Below are 14,312 nucleotides of genomic sequence, written 5' to 3'. Positions count from 1 at the left end.
GTGCGATGGAGGCTGACAGGTCCCCAGTGCTGTGTGTGATGGGGGCTGACAGGTCCCCAGTGCTGTGTGTGATGGAGGCTGACAGTTGCCCAGTGGTGTGTGTGATGGGGGCTGACAGGTCCCCAGTGCTGTGTGTGATGGAGGCTGACAGGTCCCTGATGCTGTGTGTGATGGAGGCTGACAGGTCACCAGTGCTGTGTGTGATGGGGGCTGATAGGTCCCCAGTGCTGTGTGTGATGGGGGCTGACAGGTCCCCAGTGCTGTGTGTGATAGGGGCTGACAGGTCCCCTGTGCAGTGTGTGATGGGGGCTGACAGGTCCCCAGTGCTGTGTGTGATGGGGGCTGACAGGTCCCCGGTGCAGTGTGTGATGGGGGCTGACAGGTCCCCAGTGCTGTGTGTGATGGGGGCTGACAGGTCCCCAGTGCTGTGTGTGATAGGGGCTGACAGGTCCCCTGTGCAGTGTGTGATGGGGGCTGACAGGTCCCCAGTGCTGTGTGTGATGGGGGCTGACAGGTCCCCGGTGCAGTGTGTGATAGGGGCTGACAGGTCCCCAGTGCTGTGTGTGATGGGGGCTGACAGGTCCCCAGTGCTGTGTGTGATAGGGGCTGACAGGTCCCCTGTGCAGTGTGTGATGGGGGCTGACAGGTCCCCGGTGCAGTGTGTGATAGGGGCTGACAGGTCCCCTGTGCAGTGTGTGATGGGGGCTGACAGGTCCCCAGTGCTGTGTGTGATGGGGGCTGACAGGTCCCCAGTGCTGTGTGTGATAGGGGCTGACAGGTCCCCTGTGCTGTGTGTGATGGGGGCTGACAGGTCCCCGGTGCAGTGTGTGATAGGGGCTGACAGGTCCCCTGTGCAGTGTGTGATGGGGGCTGACAGGTCCCCAGTGCTGTGTGTGATGGGGGCTGACAGATCCCCAGTGCTGTGTGTGATGGGGGCTGACAGGTCCCCGGTGCAGTGTGTGATTGGGGCTGGCAGGTCACCAGTGCTGTGTGTGATGGAGGCTGACAGGTCATCTGTGCTGTGTGTGATGGGGGCTGACAGGTCCCCAGTGCTGTGTGTGATGGGGGCTGACAGTTCTCCAGTGCTGTGTGTGATGGGGGCTGACAGGTCACCAGTGCTGTGTGTGTGATGGGGGCTGACAGGTCCCCAGTGGTGTGTGTGATGGAGGCTGACAGGTCCCCAGTGGTGTGTGTGATGGAGGCTGACAGGTCACCAGTGCTGTGTGTGATGGGGGCTGACAGGTCCCCTGTGCTGTGTGTGATGAGGGCTGACAGGTCCCCAGTGCTGTGTGTGATGGGGGCTGACAGGTCCCCGATGCTGTGTGTGATGGGGGCTGACAGGTCACCAGTGCAGTGTGTGATGGGAGCTGGCAGGTCCCTGGTGCTGTGTGTGATGGGGGCTGGCAGGTCACCAGTGCTGTGTGTGATGGGAGCTGGCAGGTCCCTGGTGCTGTGTGTGATAGGGGCTTTCAGGTCACCAGTGCTGTGTGTGATGGGGGCTGACAGGTCCCCAGAGCTGTGCTGTGTGTGATGGAGGCTGACAGGTCCCCGGTACAGTGTGTGATGGGGGCTGACAGGTCCCCAGTGCTGTGTGCGATGGAGGCTGACAGGTCCCCAGTGCTGTGTGTGACGGGGGCTGACAGGTCCTCAGTGCTGTGTGTTATGGAGGCTGACAGTTGCCCAGTGGTGTGTGTGATGGGGGCTGACAGGTCCCCAGTGCTGTGTGTGATGGAGGCTGACAGGTCCCTGATGCTGTGTGTGATGGAGGCTGACAGGTCACCAGTGCTGTGTGTGATGGGGGCTGATAGGTCCCCAGTGCTGTGTGTGATGGGGGCTGACAGGTCCCCAGTGCTGTGTGTGATAGGGGCTGACAGGTCCCCTATGCAGTGTGTGATGGGGGCTGACAGGTCCCCAGTGCTGTGTGTGATGGGGGCTGACAGGTCCCCGGTGCAGTGTGTGATGGGGGCTGACAGGTCCCCAGTGCTGTGTGTGATGGGGGCTGACAGGTCCCCAGTGCTGTGTGTGATAGGGGCTGACAGGTCCCCTGTGCAGTGTGTGATGGGGGCTGACAGGTCCCCAGTGCTGTGTGTGATGGGGGCTGACAGGTCCCCGGTGCAGTGTGTGATAGGGGCTGACAGGTCCCCTGTGCAGTGTGTGATGGGGGCTGACAGGTCCCCAGTGCTGTGTGTGATGGGGGCTGACAGGTCCCCAGTGCTGTGTGTGATAGGGGCTGACAGGTCCCCTGTGCAGTGTGTGATGGGGGCTGACAGGTCCCCAGTGCTGAGTGTGATGGGGGCTGACAGGTCCCCGGTGCAGTGTGTGATAGGGGCTGACAGGTCCCCTGTGCAGTGTGTGATGGGGGCTGACAGGTCCCCAGTGCTGTGTGTGATAGGGGCTGACAGGTCCCCAGTGCTGTGTGTGATAGGGGCTGACAGGTCCCCTGTGCAGTGTGTGATGGGGGCTGACAGGTCCCCAGTGCTGTGTGTGATGGGGGCTGACAGGTCCCCAGTGCTGTGTGTGATGGGGGCTGACAGATCCCCAGTGCTGTGTGTGATGGGGGCTGACAGGTCCCCGGTGCAGTGTGTGATTGGGGCTGGCAGGTCACCAGTGCTGTGTGTGATGGGGGCTGACAGATCCCCAGTGCTGTGTGTGATGGGGGCTGACAGGTCCCTGGTGCAGTGTGTAATTGGGGCTGGCAGGTCACCAGTGCTGTGTGTGATGGAGGCTGACAGGTCATCTGTGCTGTGTGTGATGGGGGCTGACAGGTCCCCAGTGCTGTGTGTGATGGGGGCTGACAGGTCCCCAGTGCTGTGTGTGATAGGGGCTGACAGGTCCCCTGTGCAGTGTGTGATGGGGGCTGACAGGTCACCAGTGCTGTGTGTGATGGAGGCTGACAGTTCTCCAGTGCTGTGTGTGATGGGGGCTGACAGGTCACCAGTGCTGTGTGTGTGATGGGGGCTGACAGGTCCCCAGTGGTGTGTGTGATGGAGGCTGACAGGTCCCCAGTGGTGTGTGTGATGGAGGCTGACAGGTCACCAGTGCTGTGTGTGATGGGGGCTGACAGGTCCCCTGTGCTGTGTGTGATGAGGGCTGACAGGTCCCCAGTGCTGTGTGTGATGGGGGCTGATAGGTCCCCGGTGCTGTGTGTGATGGGGGCTGATAGGTCACCAGTGCTGTGTGTGATAGGGGCTGACAGGTCCCCTGTGCTGTGTGTGATGGGGGCTGACAGGACACTGGTGCTGTGTGTGATGGGGGCTGACAGGTCACTAGTGTTGTGTGTGATGGAGGCTGACAGATCCCCTGTGCTGTGTGTGATGGGGGCTGACAGGTCCCCGTTGCTGTGTGTGATGGGGGCTGACAGATCCCCTGTGCTGTGTGTGATGGGGGCTGACAGGTCCCCGTTGCTGTGTGTGATGGGGGCTGACAGGTCCCCTGTTCTGTGTGTGATGGGGGCTGACTGGTCCCCTGTTCTGTGTGTGATGAGGACTGGCAGGTCCCCGGTGCTGTGTGTGACGGGGACTGGCAGGTCCCCGGTGCTGTGTGTGATGGGGGCTGACAGGTTCCCGATGCTGTGTGTGATGGGATTTGACAGATCCCCAGTGCTGTGTGTGATGAGGACTGGCAGGTCCCCGGTGCTGTGTGTGATGGGGGCTGGCAGGTAACCAGTGCTGTGTGTGATGGTGGCTGGCAGGTCACCACACCAGTGCTGTGTGTGATGGGGGCTGAGAGGTCATCAGTGCTGTGTGTGTGATGGGGCTGACAGGTCCCCAGTGCTGTGTGTGTGATGGGGGCTGACAGGTCCCCAGTGCTGTGTGTGTGATGGGGGCTGACAGGTCCCCAGTGCTGTGTGTGTGATGGGGGCTGACAGGTCCCCGGTGCAGTGTGTGATGGGGGCTGACAGGTCCCCGGTGTAGTGTGTGACTGGGGCTGGCAGGTCACCGGTGCTGTGTGTGATGGAGGCTGACAGGTCATCTGTGTGGTGGGTGATGGAGGCTGACAGGTCCCCAGTGCTGTGTGTGATGGGGGCTGACAGGTCCCCGGTGCAGTGTGTGATTGGGGCTGGCAGGTCACCAGTGCTGTGTGTGATGGAGGCTGACAGGTCATCTGTGCTGTGTGTGATGGGGGCTGACAGGTCCCCAGTGCTGTGTGTGATGGAGGCTGACAGGTCCCCAGTGCTGTGTGTGATAGGGGCTGACAGGTCCCCTGTGCAGTGTGTGATGGGGGCTGACAGGTCACCAGTGCTGTGTGTGATGGAGGCTGACAGTTCTCCAGTGCTGTGTGTGATGGGGGCTGACAGGTCACCAGTGCTGTGTGTGTGATGGGGGCTGACAGGTCCCCAGTGGTGTGTGTGATGGAGGCTGACAGGTCCCCAGTGGTGTGTGTGATAGAGGCTGACAGGTCACCAGTGCTGTGTGTGATGGGGGCTGACAGGTCCCCTGTGCTGTGTGTGATGAGGGCTGACAGGTCCCCAGTGCTGTGTGTGATGGGGGCTGATAGGTCCCCGGTGCTGTGTGTGATGGGGGCTGATAGGTCACCAGTGCTGTGTGTGATGGGGGCTGACAGGTCATCAGTGCAGTGTGTGTGATGGGGGCTGACAGGTCCCCTGTGCTGTGTGTGATGGGGGCTGACAGGACACTGGTGCTGTGTGTGATGGGGGCTGACAGGTCACCAGTGTTGTGTGTGATGGAGGCAGACAGGTCACCAGTGCAGTGTGTGATGGGGGCTGACAGATCCCCTGTGCTGTGTGTGATGGGGGCTGACAGGTCCCCGTTGCTGTGTGTGATGGGGGCTGACAGGTCCCCTGTTCTGTGTGTGATGGGGGCTGACTGGTCCCCTGTTCTGTGTGTGATGAGGACTGGCAGGTCCCCGGTGCTGTGTGTGACGGGGACTGGCAGGTCCCCGGTGCTGTGTGTGATGGGGGCTGACAGGTTCCCGATGCTGTGTGTGATGGGATTTGACAGATCCCCAGTGCTGTGTGTGATGAAGACTGGCAGGTCCCCGGTGCTGTGTGTGATGGGGGCTGGCAGGTCCCCAGTTCTGTGTGTGATGGTGGCTGGCAGGTCACCACACCAGTGCTGTGTGTGATGGGGGCTGAGAGGTCATCAGTGCTGTGTGTGTGATGGGGCTGACAGGTCCCCAGTGCTGTGTGTGTGATGGGGGCTGACAGGTCCCCAGTGCTGTGTGTGTGATGGGGGCTGACAGGTCCCCAGTGCTGTGTGTGTGATGGGGGCTGACAGGTTCCCGGTGCAGTGTGTGATGGGGTCTGACAGGTCCCCAGAGCTGTGTGTGATGGGGGCTGACAGGTCCCCGGTGCAGTGTGTGATGGAGGCTGACAGGTCATCTGTGTGGTGTGTGATGGAGGCTGACAGGTCATCTGTGTGGTGTGTGATGGGGGCTGACAGGTCATCTGTGTGGCGTGTGATGGGGGCTGGCAGGTCACCGGTGCTGTGTGTGATGGAGGCTGACAGGTCATCTGTGTGGTGTGTGATGGAGGCTGACAGGTCATCTGTGTGGTGTGTGATGGAGGCTGACAGGTCATCTGTGTGGTGTGTGATGGAGGCTGACAGGTCATCTGTGTGGTGTGTGATGGAGGCTGACAGGTCATCTGTGTGGTGTGTGATGGGGGCTGGCAGGTCACCGGTGCTGTGTGTGATGGAGGCTGACAGGTCATCTGTGCTGTGTGTGATGGAGGCTGACAGGTCCCCGGTACAGTGTGTGATGGGGGCTGACAGGTCCCCTGTGCTGTGTGTGATGGGGGCTGACAGGTCCCCGGTGCAGTGTGTGATTGGGGCTGGCAGGTCACCAGTGCTGTGTGTGATTGGGGCTGACAGGTTCCCGGTGCTGTGTGTGATGAGGGCTGACAGGTTCCCGGTGCTGTGTGTGATGAGGGCTGACAGGTTCCCGAGCTGTGTGTGATGAGGGCTGACAGGTTCCCGGTGCTGTGTGTGATGAGGGCTGACAGGTTCCCGGTGCTGTGTGTGATGGGGGCTGACAGGTTCCCGGTGCTGTGTGTGATGAGGGCTGACAGGTTCCCTGTGCTGTGTGTGGTGAGGGCTGGCAGGTCACCGGTGCTGTGTGTGATGGAGGCTGGCTGCTCACTCCAATAGCTAAACCAAGTACATAAACAGGGCGCTCTATGGAGGGGTCACTGACTGCAACATTTATCTTCTCCAGGGCACAGTTCTCACACCGGCTGTGTTCTCTTATTCTAGATAGTTGGGTCCCGAGGTCCCATCGAGATAAACCCCAGAGACACAATGATGAAGGCGTCCAGTATCACCGGGGTTGGACTTTACATCTCCTCTAAGGTGACAACCTGGAGCGATACAGAATGTTGTATGAAATGTCGGGTGACATATATATATATACAGTACAGGCCAGAAGTTTGGACACACCTTCTCATTTAAAGATTTTTCTGTATTTTCATGACTATGAAAATTGTACATTCACACTGAAGGCATCAAAACTATGAATTACCACATGTGGAATTATATACTTAACAAAAAAGTGTGAAACAACTGAAAATATGTCTTATATTCTAGGTTCTTCACAGTAGCCACCTTTTGCTTTGATGACTGCTTTGCACACTCTTGGCATTCTCTTGATGAGCTTCAAGAGGTAGTCACCGGAAATGGTCTTCCAACAATCTTGAAGGAGTTCCCAGAGATGCTTAGCCCTTGTTGGCCCTTTTGCCTTCACTCTGCGGTCCAGCTCACCCCAAACCATCTCGATTGGGTTCAGGTCTGGTGACTGTGGAGGCCAGGTCATCTGGCGTAGCACCCCATCACTCTCCCACTTGGTCAAATAGCCCTTACACAGCCTGGAGGTGTGTTTGGGGTCATTGTCCTGTTGAAAAATAAATGATGGTCCAACTAAACGCAAACCGGATGGAATAGCATGCCGCTGCAAGATGCTGTGGTAGCCATGCTGGTTCAGTATGCCTTCAATTTTGAATAAATCCCCAACAGTGTCACGAGCAAAGCCCCCCCACACCATCACACCTCCTCCTCCATGCTTCACGGTGGGAACCAGGCATGTAGAGTCCATCCGTTCACCTTTTCTGCATCGCACAAAGACACGGTGGTTGGAACCAAAGATCTCAAATTTGGACTCATCAGACCAAAGCACAGATTTCCACTGGTTTAATGTCCATTCCTTGTGTTCTTTAGCCCAAACAAGTCTCTTCTGATTGTTGCCTGTCCTTAGCAGTGGTTTTGACGCGCCCCCTCGGCCATGGGGTACCCGGGGCGGGGCCGGTCGTTAATAGGGGATATGTCACAGTGGCGGTGACCCAGTCCGTGACCCGGGGCGGTCATTCAACAGGGGAATATTTACAGGGGATTTATGTACAAAGTTCATGACGCCACCTGTGGTATGCGTCTAAGTGGAGCCTCCGCTGCGGAGCAGTCCTCTGGAGCTGATGTTACTGCAGCAGGGATGGTGTGTCTGTCCACAGGTAGAGCTTAGCTCCACGACAGTGTAGATGGGATAGGTTGCGCTGGGCGTTGTAGTGCAGGGTTTGATGGCGCAGCAATAATCACAGAGACAGTGGGGTGCATTCCTCAGGGTTTTTATTCACGGTTGTTGCAGTCCAAGTTACAGGTACCAGCGTAACTTTCCTCATCGTGCTGCGCTTACTCCGGGAGGGGTTCGGGCAACCCTCAGATATCTCCGGAATGCTTAGCAGGACCCCCTTCTGTGTCCTTTCTCTGGCCGTCTCCCTGCACCTCATACTAAGTGTCCTAATCCGGTACCTGCGGGCCTTGTCGGGCGACGTCTGTTCCGTCTGCTGGGTCCTCTATAGCTACCTTCTTGGTGAGACTGATATGGACTGTTGGCTGCAGGACTTGAAATACTGCAGCCTCTGGTTTCTAGTTGAGACATAAAGTTCTCTTCTAGTTGAGGGAACGGTCCCCTTTGTGTGGCCTGACCCCTTCACCTCCCGGTAGATTTGGGCGTATGGGTGGCCTCCAGCACTGCCCGTACCCCTGGGGTCCCTTCCTTCGTTCCTGGAGCCCTTCCTGCTCCTCTCTCCTTCTCCTTCAGTCCTGGGCCTCTCCTCAGGCCCTCTGCCTGAGCAGAGCTCCTGCAGAGCCCTGCTCCACTCCTCTCACTGTAGATTGTTTTCACTCACTGCTCACTTGTTCTGATCTGGACTCACTCAACAAGATGGCTTCTCTATATATACCTTCCTCTCATGTGCTCCCCTAAGCTACTTTCTCCACCCACACCCACTACATAGCTCCTCCCAACAGCTAGAGACCCGGGACTGTGCTCTCCCTTAGGAGCAATCTCGCCCTACCCCCACTGCGGGTATGTGTTGGATGCAGGTGTTAGGATCCCGAGCTGTACTCCTTCCTTACCTGAGAGTGAGATACCACACCTCTGGGTGAGATGCAGTACCTCTGTGCCGACTGAACCCTCAGGGGCGCCACAGTTTCCTAGCAGCTATTTTACCACGAAGGCCTGCTGCACAAAGTCTCCTCTTAACAGTTGTTGTAGAGATGTGTCTGCTGCTAGAACTCTGTGTGGCATTGACCTGGACTCTAATCTGAGCTGCTGTTAACCTGCGATTTCTGAGGCTTGTGACTCGGATAAACTTATCCTCAGAAGCAGAGGTGACTCTTGGTCTTCCTTTCCTGGGGCGGTCCTCATGTGAGCCAGTTTCTTTGTAGTGCTTGATGTTTTTTGCAACTGCACTTGGGGACACTTTCAAAGTTTTCCAAATTTTTTGGACTGACTGACCTTCATTTCTTAAAGTAATGATGGCCACTCGTTTTTCTTTACTTAGCTGCTTTTTTCTTGCCATAATACAAATTCTAACAGTCTATTCAGTAGTACTATCAACTGTGTATCTGTGGCGCCCCTGAGGGTTCGGTCGCCACAGAGGTACTGAACCTCTCCCAGAGGTGTGGTATCCCCTTCTCTCAGGTAAGGAGGGAGTGCTGCACGGAACCCCAACACCTACATCCAACACTACACTACCCCAGGCCAGCAGGAGGGTCAAGACGCAATGTAGTTTTCTGGTGAGCCCTGTCCCTGGCTGGGGTGGGGGGAATCCAAAGGCAGGGGGAACCAGTAGTGGGTGTGGGTGGAGGAAGTAGTTTAGGGGAGCACTCATACAGTAAAGATATAAAAGGTCGACATCTTAACAGTTGGGGAGTGAGTAGAAGTGTTGTTCAGAGAAACAGTCTGGGAGCAGAGTCTCTGTAGGAGCTCTGCTCCACTACAAGGGCCCAGGACTGAGGCCCAGGAGGGGAGCAGGGAGTAGGCTCCGTTCTACAGAAGGGATCCTAGGGGAGTACGGCGAGTGCAGGTGGCACCCGTACACCCCGATCCTGCCAAGTGTCAGGAGGATCTAGGCCACAAGAAGGGGACCGGCCCTTGGCCCAGTCGCGCAGCTTCAAGCCTCGGCTGGAAAAACCGGAGGCTTCTGACTTCTATAGCCAGGAGCCAAACTCCCACTTCAATCCAAGTAAGGTCAAGCAAGTCTGTGTAACTCCGACGGACAGGGGGGACCTCGCAGCACCCGAACAGGATTCACAGTGGGAAGCGCAGGGCAGGAGGGAGTAAGACCCAGCGTGACGTCGGTCTAGAAAGGCACATAAGAAAGTGGGGTTCTGCCAGGTGCACCCGAGCTGCCTGAGGAAGGACTGAACCCCTGCCCGGTGAATGCAGTGCGACGCGGGAGGCTTGCACCAGTACTGTGCACCTGTGGACTGTCTAAGAACTGTGAGTAAATCTTGGATGACTGCACTGCACTGCCTCCGTCCCTTTCTTTCGCCGGTGCCATTTTCCTCCCTGTACTACAATGCCCAGCGCACCTCCATTCATCTACACTGCCCTGAGGCCCGCTCCACCTGTGGGGAGCCGTTCCATCTCAAGCTGCCCTAACACCAGCCTCAGAGGACTGTTGCAGCGCTGGTGATCCTCACCAGACACCACAGGTGGCGTCACGACGAATCTCTACAAATAATCCCTCTTTTGAGTGACCGCCCTGGGCTACGGACCGGGCCAGCCACCGTGATAACCCCCCGCAACCAAAGGCCCGGCTGCCGAGTACCCCACGGCCCTGGGGGTGAGTCATATGATATCCACCAGACTTCTGCACAACACAACTGATGGTCCCAACCCCATTTATAAGGCAAGAAATCCCACTTATTAAACCTGACAGGGCACACCTGTGAAGTGAAAACCATTTCCGGTGACTACCTCTTGAAGCTCATCAAGAGAATGCCAAGAGTGTGCAAAGCAGTCATCAAAGCAAAAGGTGGCTACTGTGAAGAACCTAGAATATAAGACATATTTTCAGTTGTTTCACACTTTTTTGTTAAGTATATAATTCCACATGTGGTAATTCATAGTTTTGATGCCTTCAGTGTGAATGTACAATTTTCATAGGAAAATACAGAAAAATCTTTAAATGAGAAGGTGTCCAAACTTTTGGTCTGTACTGTATATATATATATATATTTGGAACTGTTTATTTGTTTTTCTTCTTCATATTATGATCTTTATTTAAAAAAATCTCAGTTTCACACTGTCCACTTGGGCTTTTTTAGATTCGCACTTCCTCCTAAGCCCTATTGACCAGTGTGAAAATTGTGAGATTTCTTTTTTCATTTTTTATATAGATTGTGACATGGAAATAAAAAAAAAAAAAAACTTTGTCAAACTTAAAAAAAAATACATTTATCACAAACCCTGATTTAAAGAGTAGTTCATTTTTTGAAGATTGATTCCTGTTACGTTGGAAACCATTCAGGGCCGGAGTCATCAAAGCTTTCACGCAAGAAATCTGGAGTGAAAACTTTTAAAAGTCACAAAATTTAGGTGCAACTTGTAGTTGCTTCAAAATGTTGTGACTCTGTCTTGGCGTCTTCATGACATTTTCCCAAGCTCCACTAAAATGAACAGAGCTGGGGGTGGGACGGGGGCACGCCAGGGGTGGGAGACCACAGCTGTGATGTTCCTTACACCAGAAATCTCACTCCAGTCCCTGACCCCTTCAGAGGCGCGCACCACTTCATGATTCAGTAGCGTCTGACTCCAGCGTGGCCCCCTCATCATCAGGTCGGTCATGATGAATTGGACCCTCAGTGTATTAACAATAAAAATCGTATTTGTTTTTAGGATGAATGGAAGGAGGCCGGAGCTGCGCTCCTTGGGGGAATGGAGAGCGGATGGCTGAGGCCGTTGATTGGTCCTGAGTATCTGCTGGAAAAAGCGGTTCAGGCCCACGAGGACATCATCCAGAGCAGCGGAGCCACCGGCAAGATGGTCTTTGTGCTCTGATTGACTGAGATTATTCATCTCTGATCTGAAAACCTGATCACTAATGATTCCTGAAAACAGACTGAGCGTATGGGGGGATCAGTCACTGCATACTGTATACACTATATGGAGAAAAGTATGTGCCCCCTCCCCATCCCCCTCCAAGATCTTTCCTGACCTCCCATCCTACATCCATAGACATTAATAAGGATTTGCCCGTCTGCAGATATAACGGCTCTTCTGGGAAGGATTTTGGAGGATGTTGGGGCCGTCTGTGTGCTAATTCATCCCCGTGGTGCTGGATGGGGCGGAGGTCCGGGCTCACAATCTCCATTATAGAATGGGGCTGGGGTCCGGGCTCTGTGCGGCCTCATGGTCCCCCCATGTCTGTATGGACCTTGTGCACTGGGCTCAGTCATGGGGGACAGATAAGGGTCTTCCCCAAACTGTTCCCACAAATCTGAAGCTACAATTATCCACAATGTATTGTGCTGAAGATGAAGTTTTCCCATCACTGGAGCTGAGGGTCCGCGGCCGCCCCCTGATAACGGCCCACAGCATTATCCTCCTCCACCATCTGTACAGCAGCACAATGCAGTCAGGGGGTAACGTCCTCCTGGAATCACCAAACCCCGACTCCTCCATCAGACGCAGATAGAGAAGTGTGATCCATCACTGCACAGGACACGTCTCCTCCAGAGTCCAGTGGTGGCGGCTTTACACCACTCCATCCGACGCTCGGCATTGTGCTTGGTGATGTACGGCTGCATGCAGCTGCTCAGTCATGAAGCCGGCGGGGGCGCAGTGTTTGTGCTGATACCAGAGGAGGTCTGGACTCTGCAGTTATGGGGTCAGCAGAGCGGTGGTGACTTTTCTGCTCTCTGCTCCTCAGCACTCACCCCCCCGCTCTGTAACATTACGGGGTCTCCACTTCGTGGCTGCAGTTCCTTCCACTTCTCTATATCACTCACAGGTGATGGGGAAGGTCCGGGAGGAAGAAACATTATGGACGGACTTGTTACCCTGGTGGCTCCTATTACAGGACAGCGCTGGTATCAGGGAGCTCTGCACCACCGGCCGCTCTGTCACATAGCAGTAAAGGCAGACGGCACGGCGAGGGCTGGAGGTTATACACTGGGATGGGGGGTCTAGATATTGTACTCCAGGGGTGGGGGGCCGGATGTTATACACTGGGGGCAATGGAGGGGCATGATGTTATTCACCAGGGGTGATGGAGGGGCCGGATGTTATTCTCCAGGGGTGATGGAGGGACGGATTTTTATTCACCAGGGGTGATGGAGGGGCCTGATGTTGTTCACCAGGGGTGATGGAGGGGCGGATGTTATTCACCAGGGGTGATGGAGGGGCGGATGTTGTTCACCAGGGGTGATGGAGGGGCCTGATGTTATTCACCAGGGGTGATGGAGGGGCCGGATGTTATTCTCCAGGGGTGATGGAGGGACGGATTTTATTCACCAGGGGTGATGGAGGGGCCTGATGTTATTCACCAGGGGTGATGGAGGGGCGGATGTTATTCACCAGGGGTGATGGAGGGGCGGATGTTATTCACCAGGGGTGATGGAGGGGCTGGATGTTTTACCTCGGTGGTAATGGGACCGGAAGATATAAACTGAGAAATCCGATTCAGTAATTAGGACGTGCGGGTCAGGACTTTTCTCCATATACTGTACTGTATTTTCTAATCCTTGTTGAATTAAATAAAGATAATTAACAAGAATGGAAAACTTTCTATGTTTTTTTGTGAAAATAAGATGAACATTTAACAAAACAACTTTTTAATTATTTCTCTAATAATGCGCAGATGACCACCATATCATCACCATATAGCCACAATTGAATTGCAAGCTCCTATAGACCCGGAGTAAAGCCACGTTCACACGTTCAGTATTTGGTCAGTATTTTACATCAGTATTTATAAGACAAAATCAGGAGTGAAACAATCAGAGGAAAAGTATAATAGAAACTCGTCACCACGTCTGCATTTATCACCCACTCCTGATTTTGGCTTCCAAATACTGACCGAATACTGAAGGTGTGAACGTGGGCTGACGGGGGTGAGATGTGAGCGCGGTACCGCGGCAGAGCTGTGAGCGCTGGAGGCACAGGAGCAGATTTTGGTGCAGTTTTGTTAATGAATGTGAGAAGTAGATCCAAAAAGAAGGAAACGTATGAAGGGAAGTGGGTCGTTTCTCCCTTTTTTGGGATTTGCTCCTGGTTTTCGCTGCGTGCGGCTCCGTCCTCGGTGCGTAACGCGTCGGCTGCTGATATCCGGGCGAGATCTTGTTGCAGGTTGTAAATAGCCCATTGTTGTGTGACTACACGGCTCCTAGGGAACAGATAATGACACGGCGGCTCAGCCCAGAGGCTGCCATCATGGCTGCTCATTGGATGCAGCCACAATGAATGGAGGGAGAGGACGGGTTACACCAGGATTGGTTGTGCAATCTCCTGCCCACCTTGTGCAAAAGCATCATGATGTGTCTCAGCCTAGCAACCAGGGTGCCATCCGTCCAGAGCGAGGGAAGGAGCTGGACGGGGCTGCACCGCTCTGCTGCACCGTTCTGCACCATGAGTCACCCCTATCCCGGGTAAGTGAGGACCCCAAACTTACCCCATATCTGTGCCCAAAATGGGGCTTCTCCTCCTGCAAACCGCTATCATCAGTGCACGCAATTTAACTATTTCACTGCAATTATTCCAAGGTCACTAATAATCTCGTGCGCAGCTCAGAAGAACTGCAATATCCAGCATGCCCTACTGGAGACTAGTACATGCTGCGGTTAATAAGAAAGTCTGTAACTATTTGTAATATGATGAAAGTAACCTGTGTCTGCAAAGTTCATGCTGATCTCCGGGACTGCGGTTAAAGCGACAGCACTAATTGGATCCTATGCACTGCGCCTTTAACTGCGTCTGTCCCTTTAAACAATGGCCCTTTGGCCGCTTTGGTCCCTGTTTGTGCCGTGTAAATCTGTTACTGTTACATGTACATTTTTGGTTAGAAATCTTACGTTTTT

The 14,312-nt window shown here is 54.8% G+C and overlaps 2 protein-coding genes across 5 annotated transcripts in view; both read left to right on the top strand.

The window, feature by feature from the left end:
• Positions 1–12,928, top strand: part of LOC141157080 (quinone oxidoreductase-like) — a 31,138-nt gene extending 18,210 nt beyond the window's left edge. Inside the window, exons 9-10 of the mRNA XM_073643907.1 lie at positions 6,213–6,308; positions 11,134–12,928. Coding sequence (XP_073500008.1) covers positions 6,213–6,308; positions 11,134–11,295 — 258 coding nt within the window. The 3' untranslated portion in view covers positions 11,296–12,928. The remainder of the gene's footprint in view (positions 1–6,212; positions 6,309–11,133) is intronic.
• Positions 12,929–13,728: 800 nt separating this feature from the next.
• The window catches only part of ERICH3 (glutamate rich 3), a 61,556-nt gene continuing 60,972 nt past the window's right edge, over positions 13,729–14,312 (top strand). For all 4 annotated transcript variants that reach the window (XM_073643903.1, XM_073643902.1, XM_073643904.1 and 1 more), the window contains exon 1: positions 13,729–13,883. In XM_073643903.1, the coding sequence (XP_073500004.1) occupies positions 13,768–13,883 (116 nt within the window). In that variant the 5' untranslated portion in view covers positions 13,729–13,767. The remainder of the gene's footprint in view (positions 13,884–14,312) is intronic.

This window comes from Phyllobates terribilis, unplaced genomic scaffold (assembly GCF_046119375.1).
Source record: "Phyllobates terribilis strain yellow unplaced genomic scaffold, ASM4611937v1 Scaffold_8__6_contigs__length_399053987, whole genome shotgun sequence".
Lineage (NCBI taxonomy): Eukaryota > Metazoa > Chordata > Amphibia > Anura > Dendrobatidae > Phyllobates > Phyllobates terribilis.
Note: the sequence above shows the minus strand (reverse complement) of the source record. Positions and strands in the feature narration are given on the sequence as shown.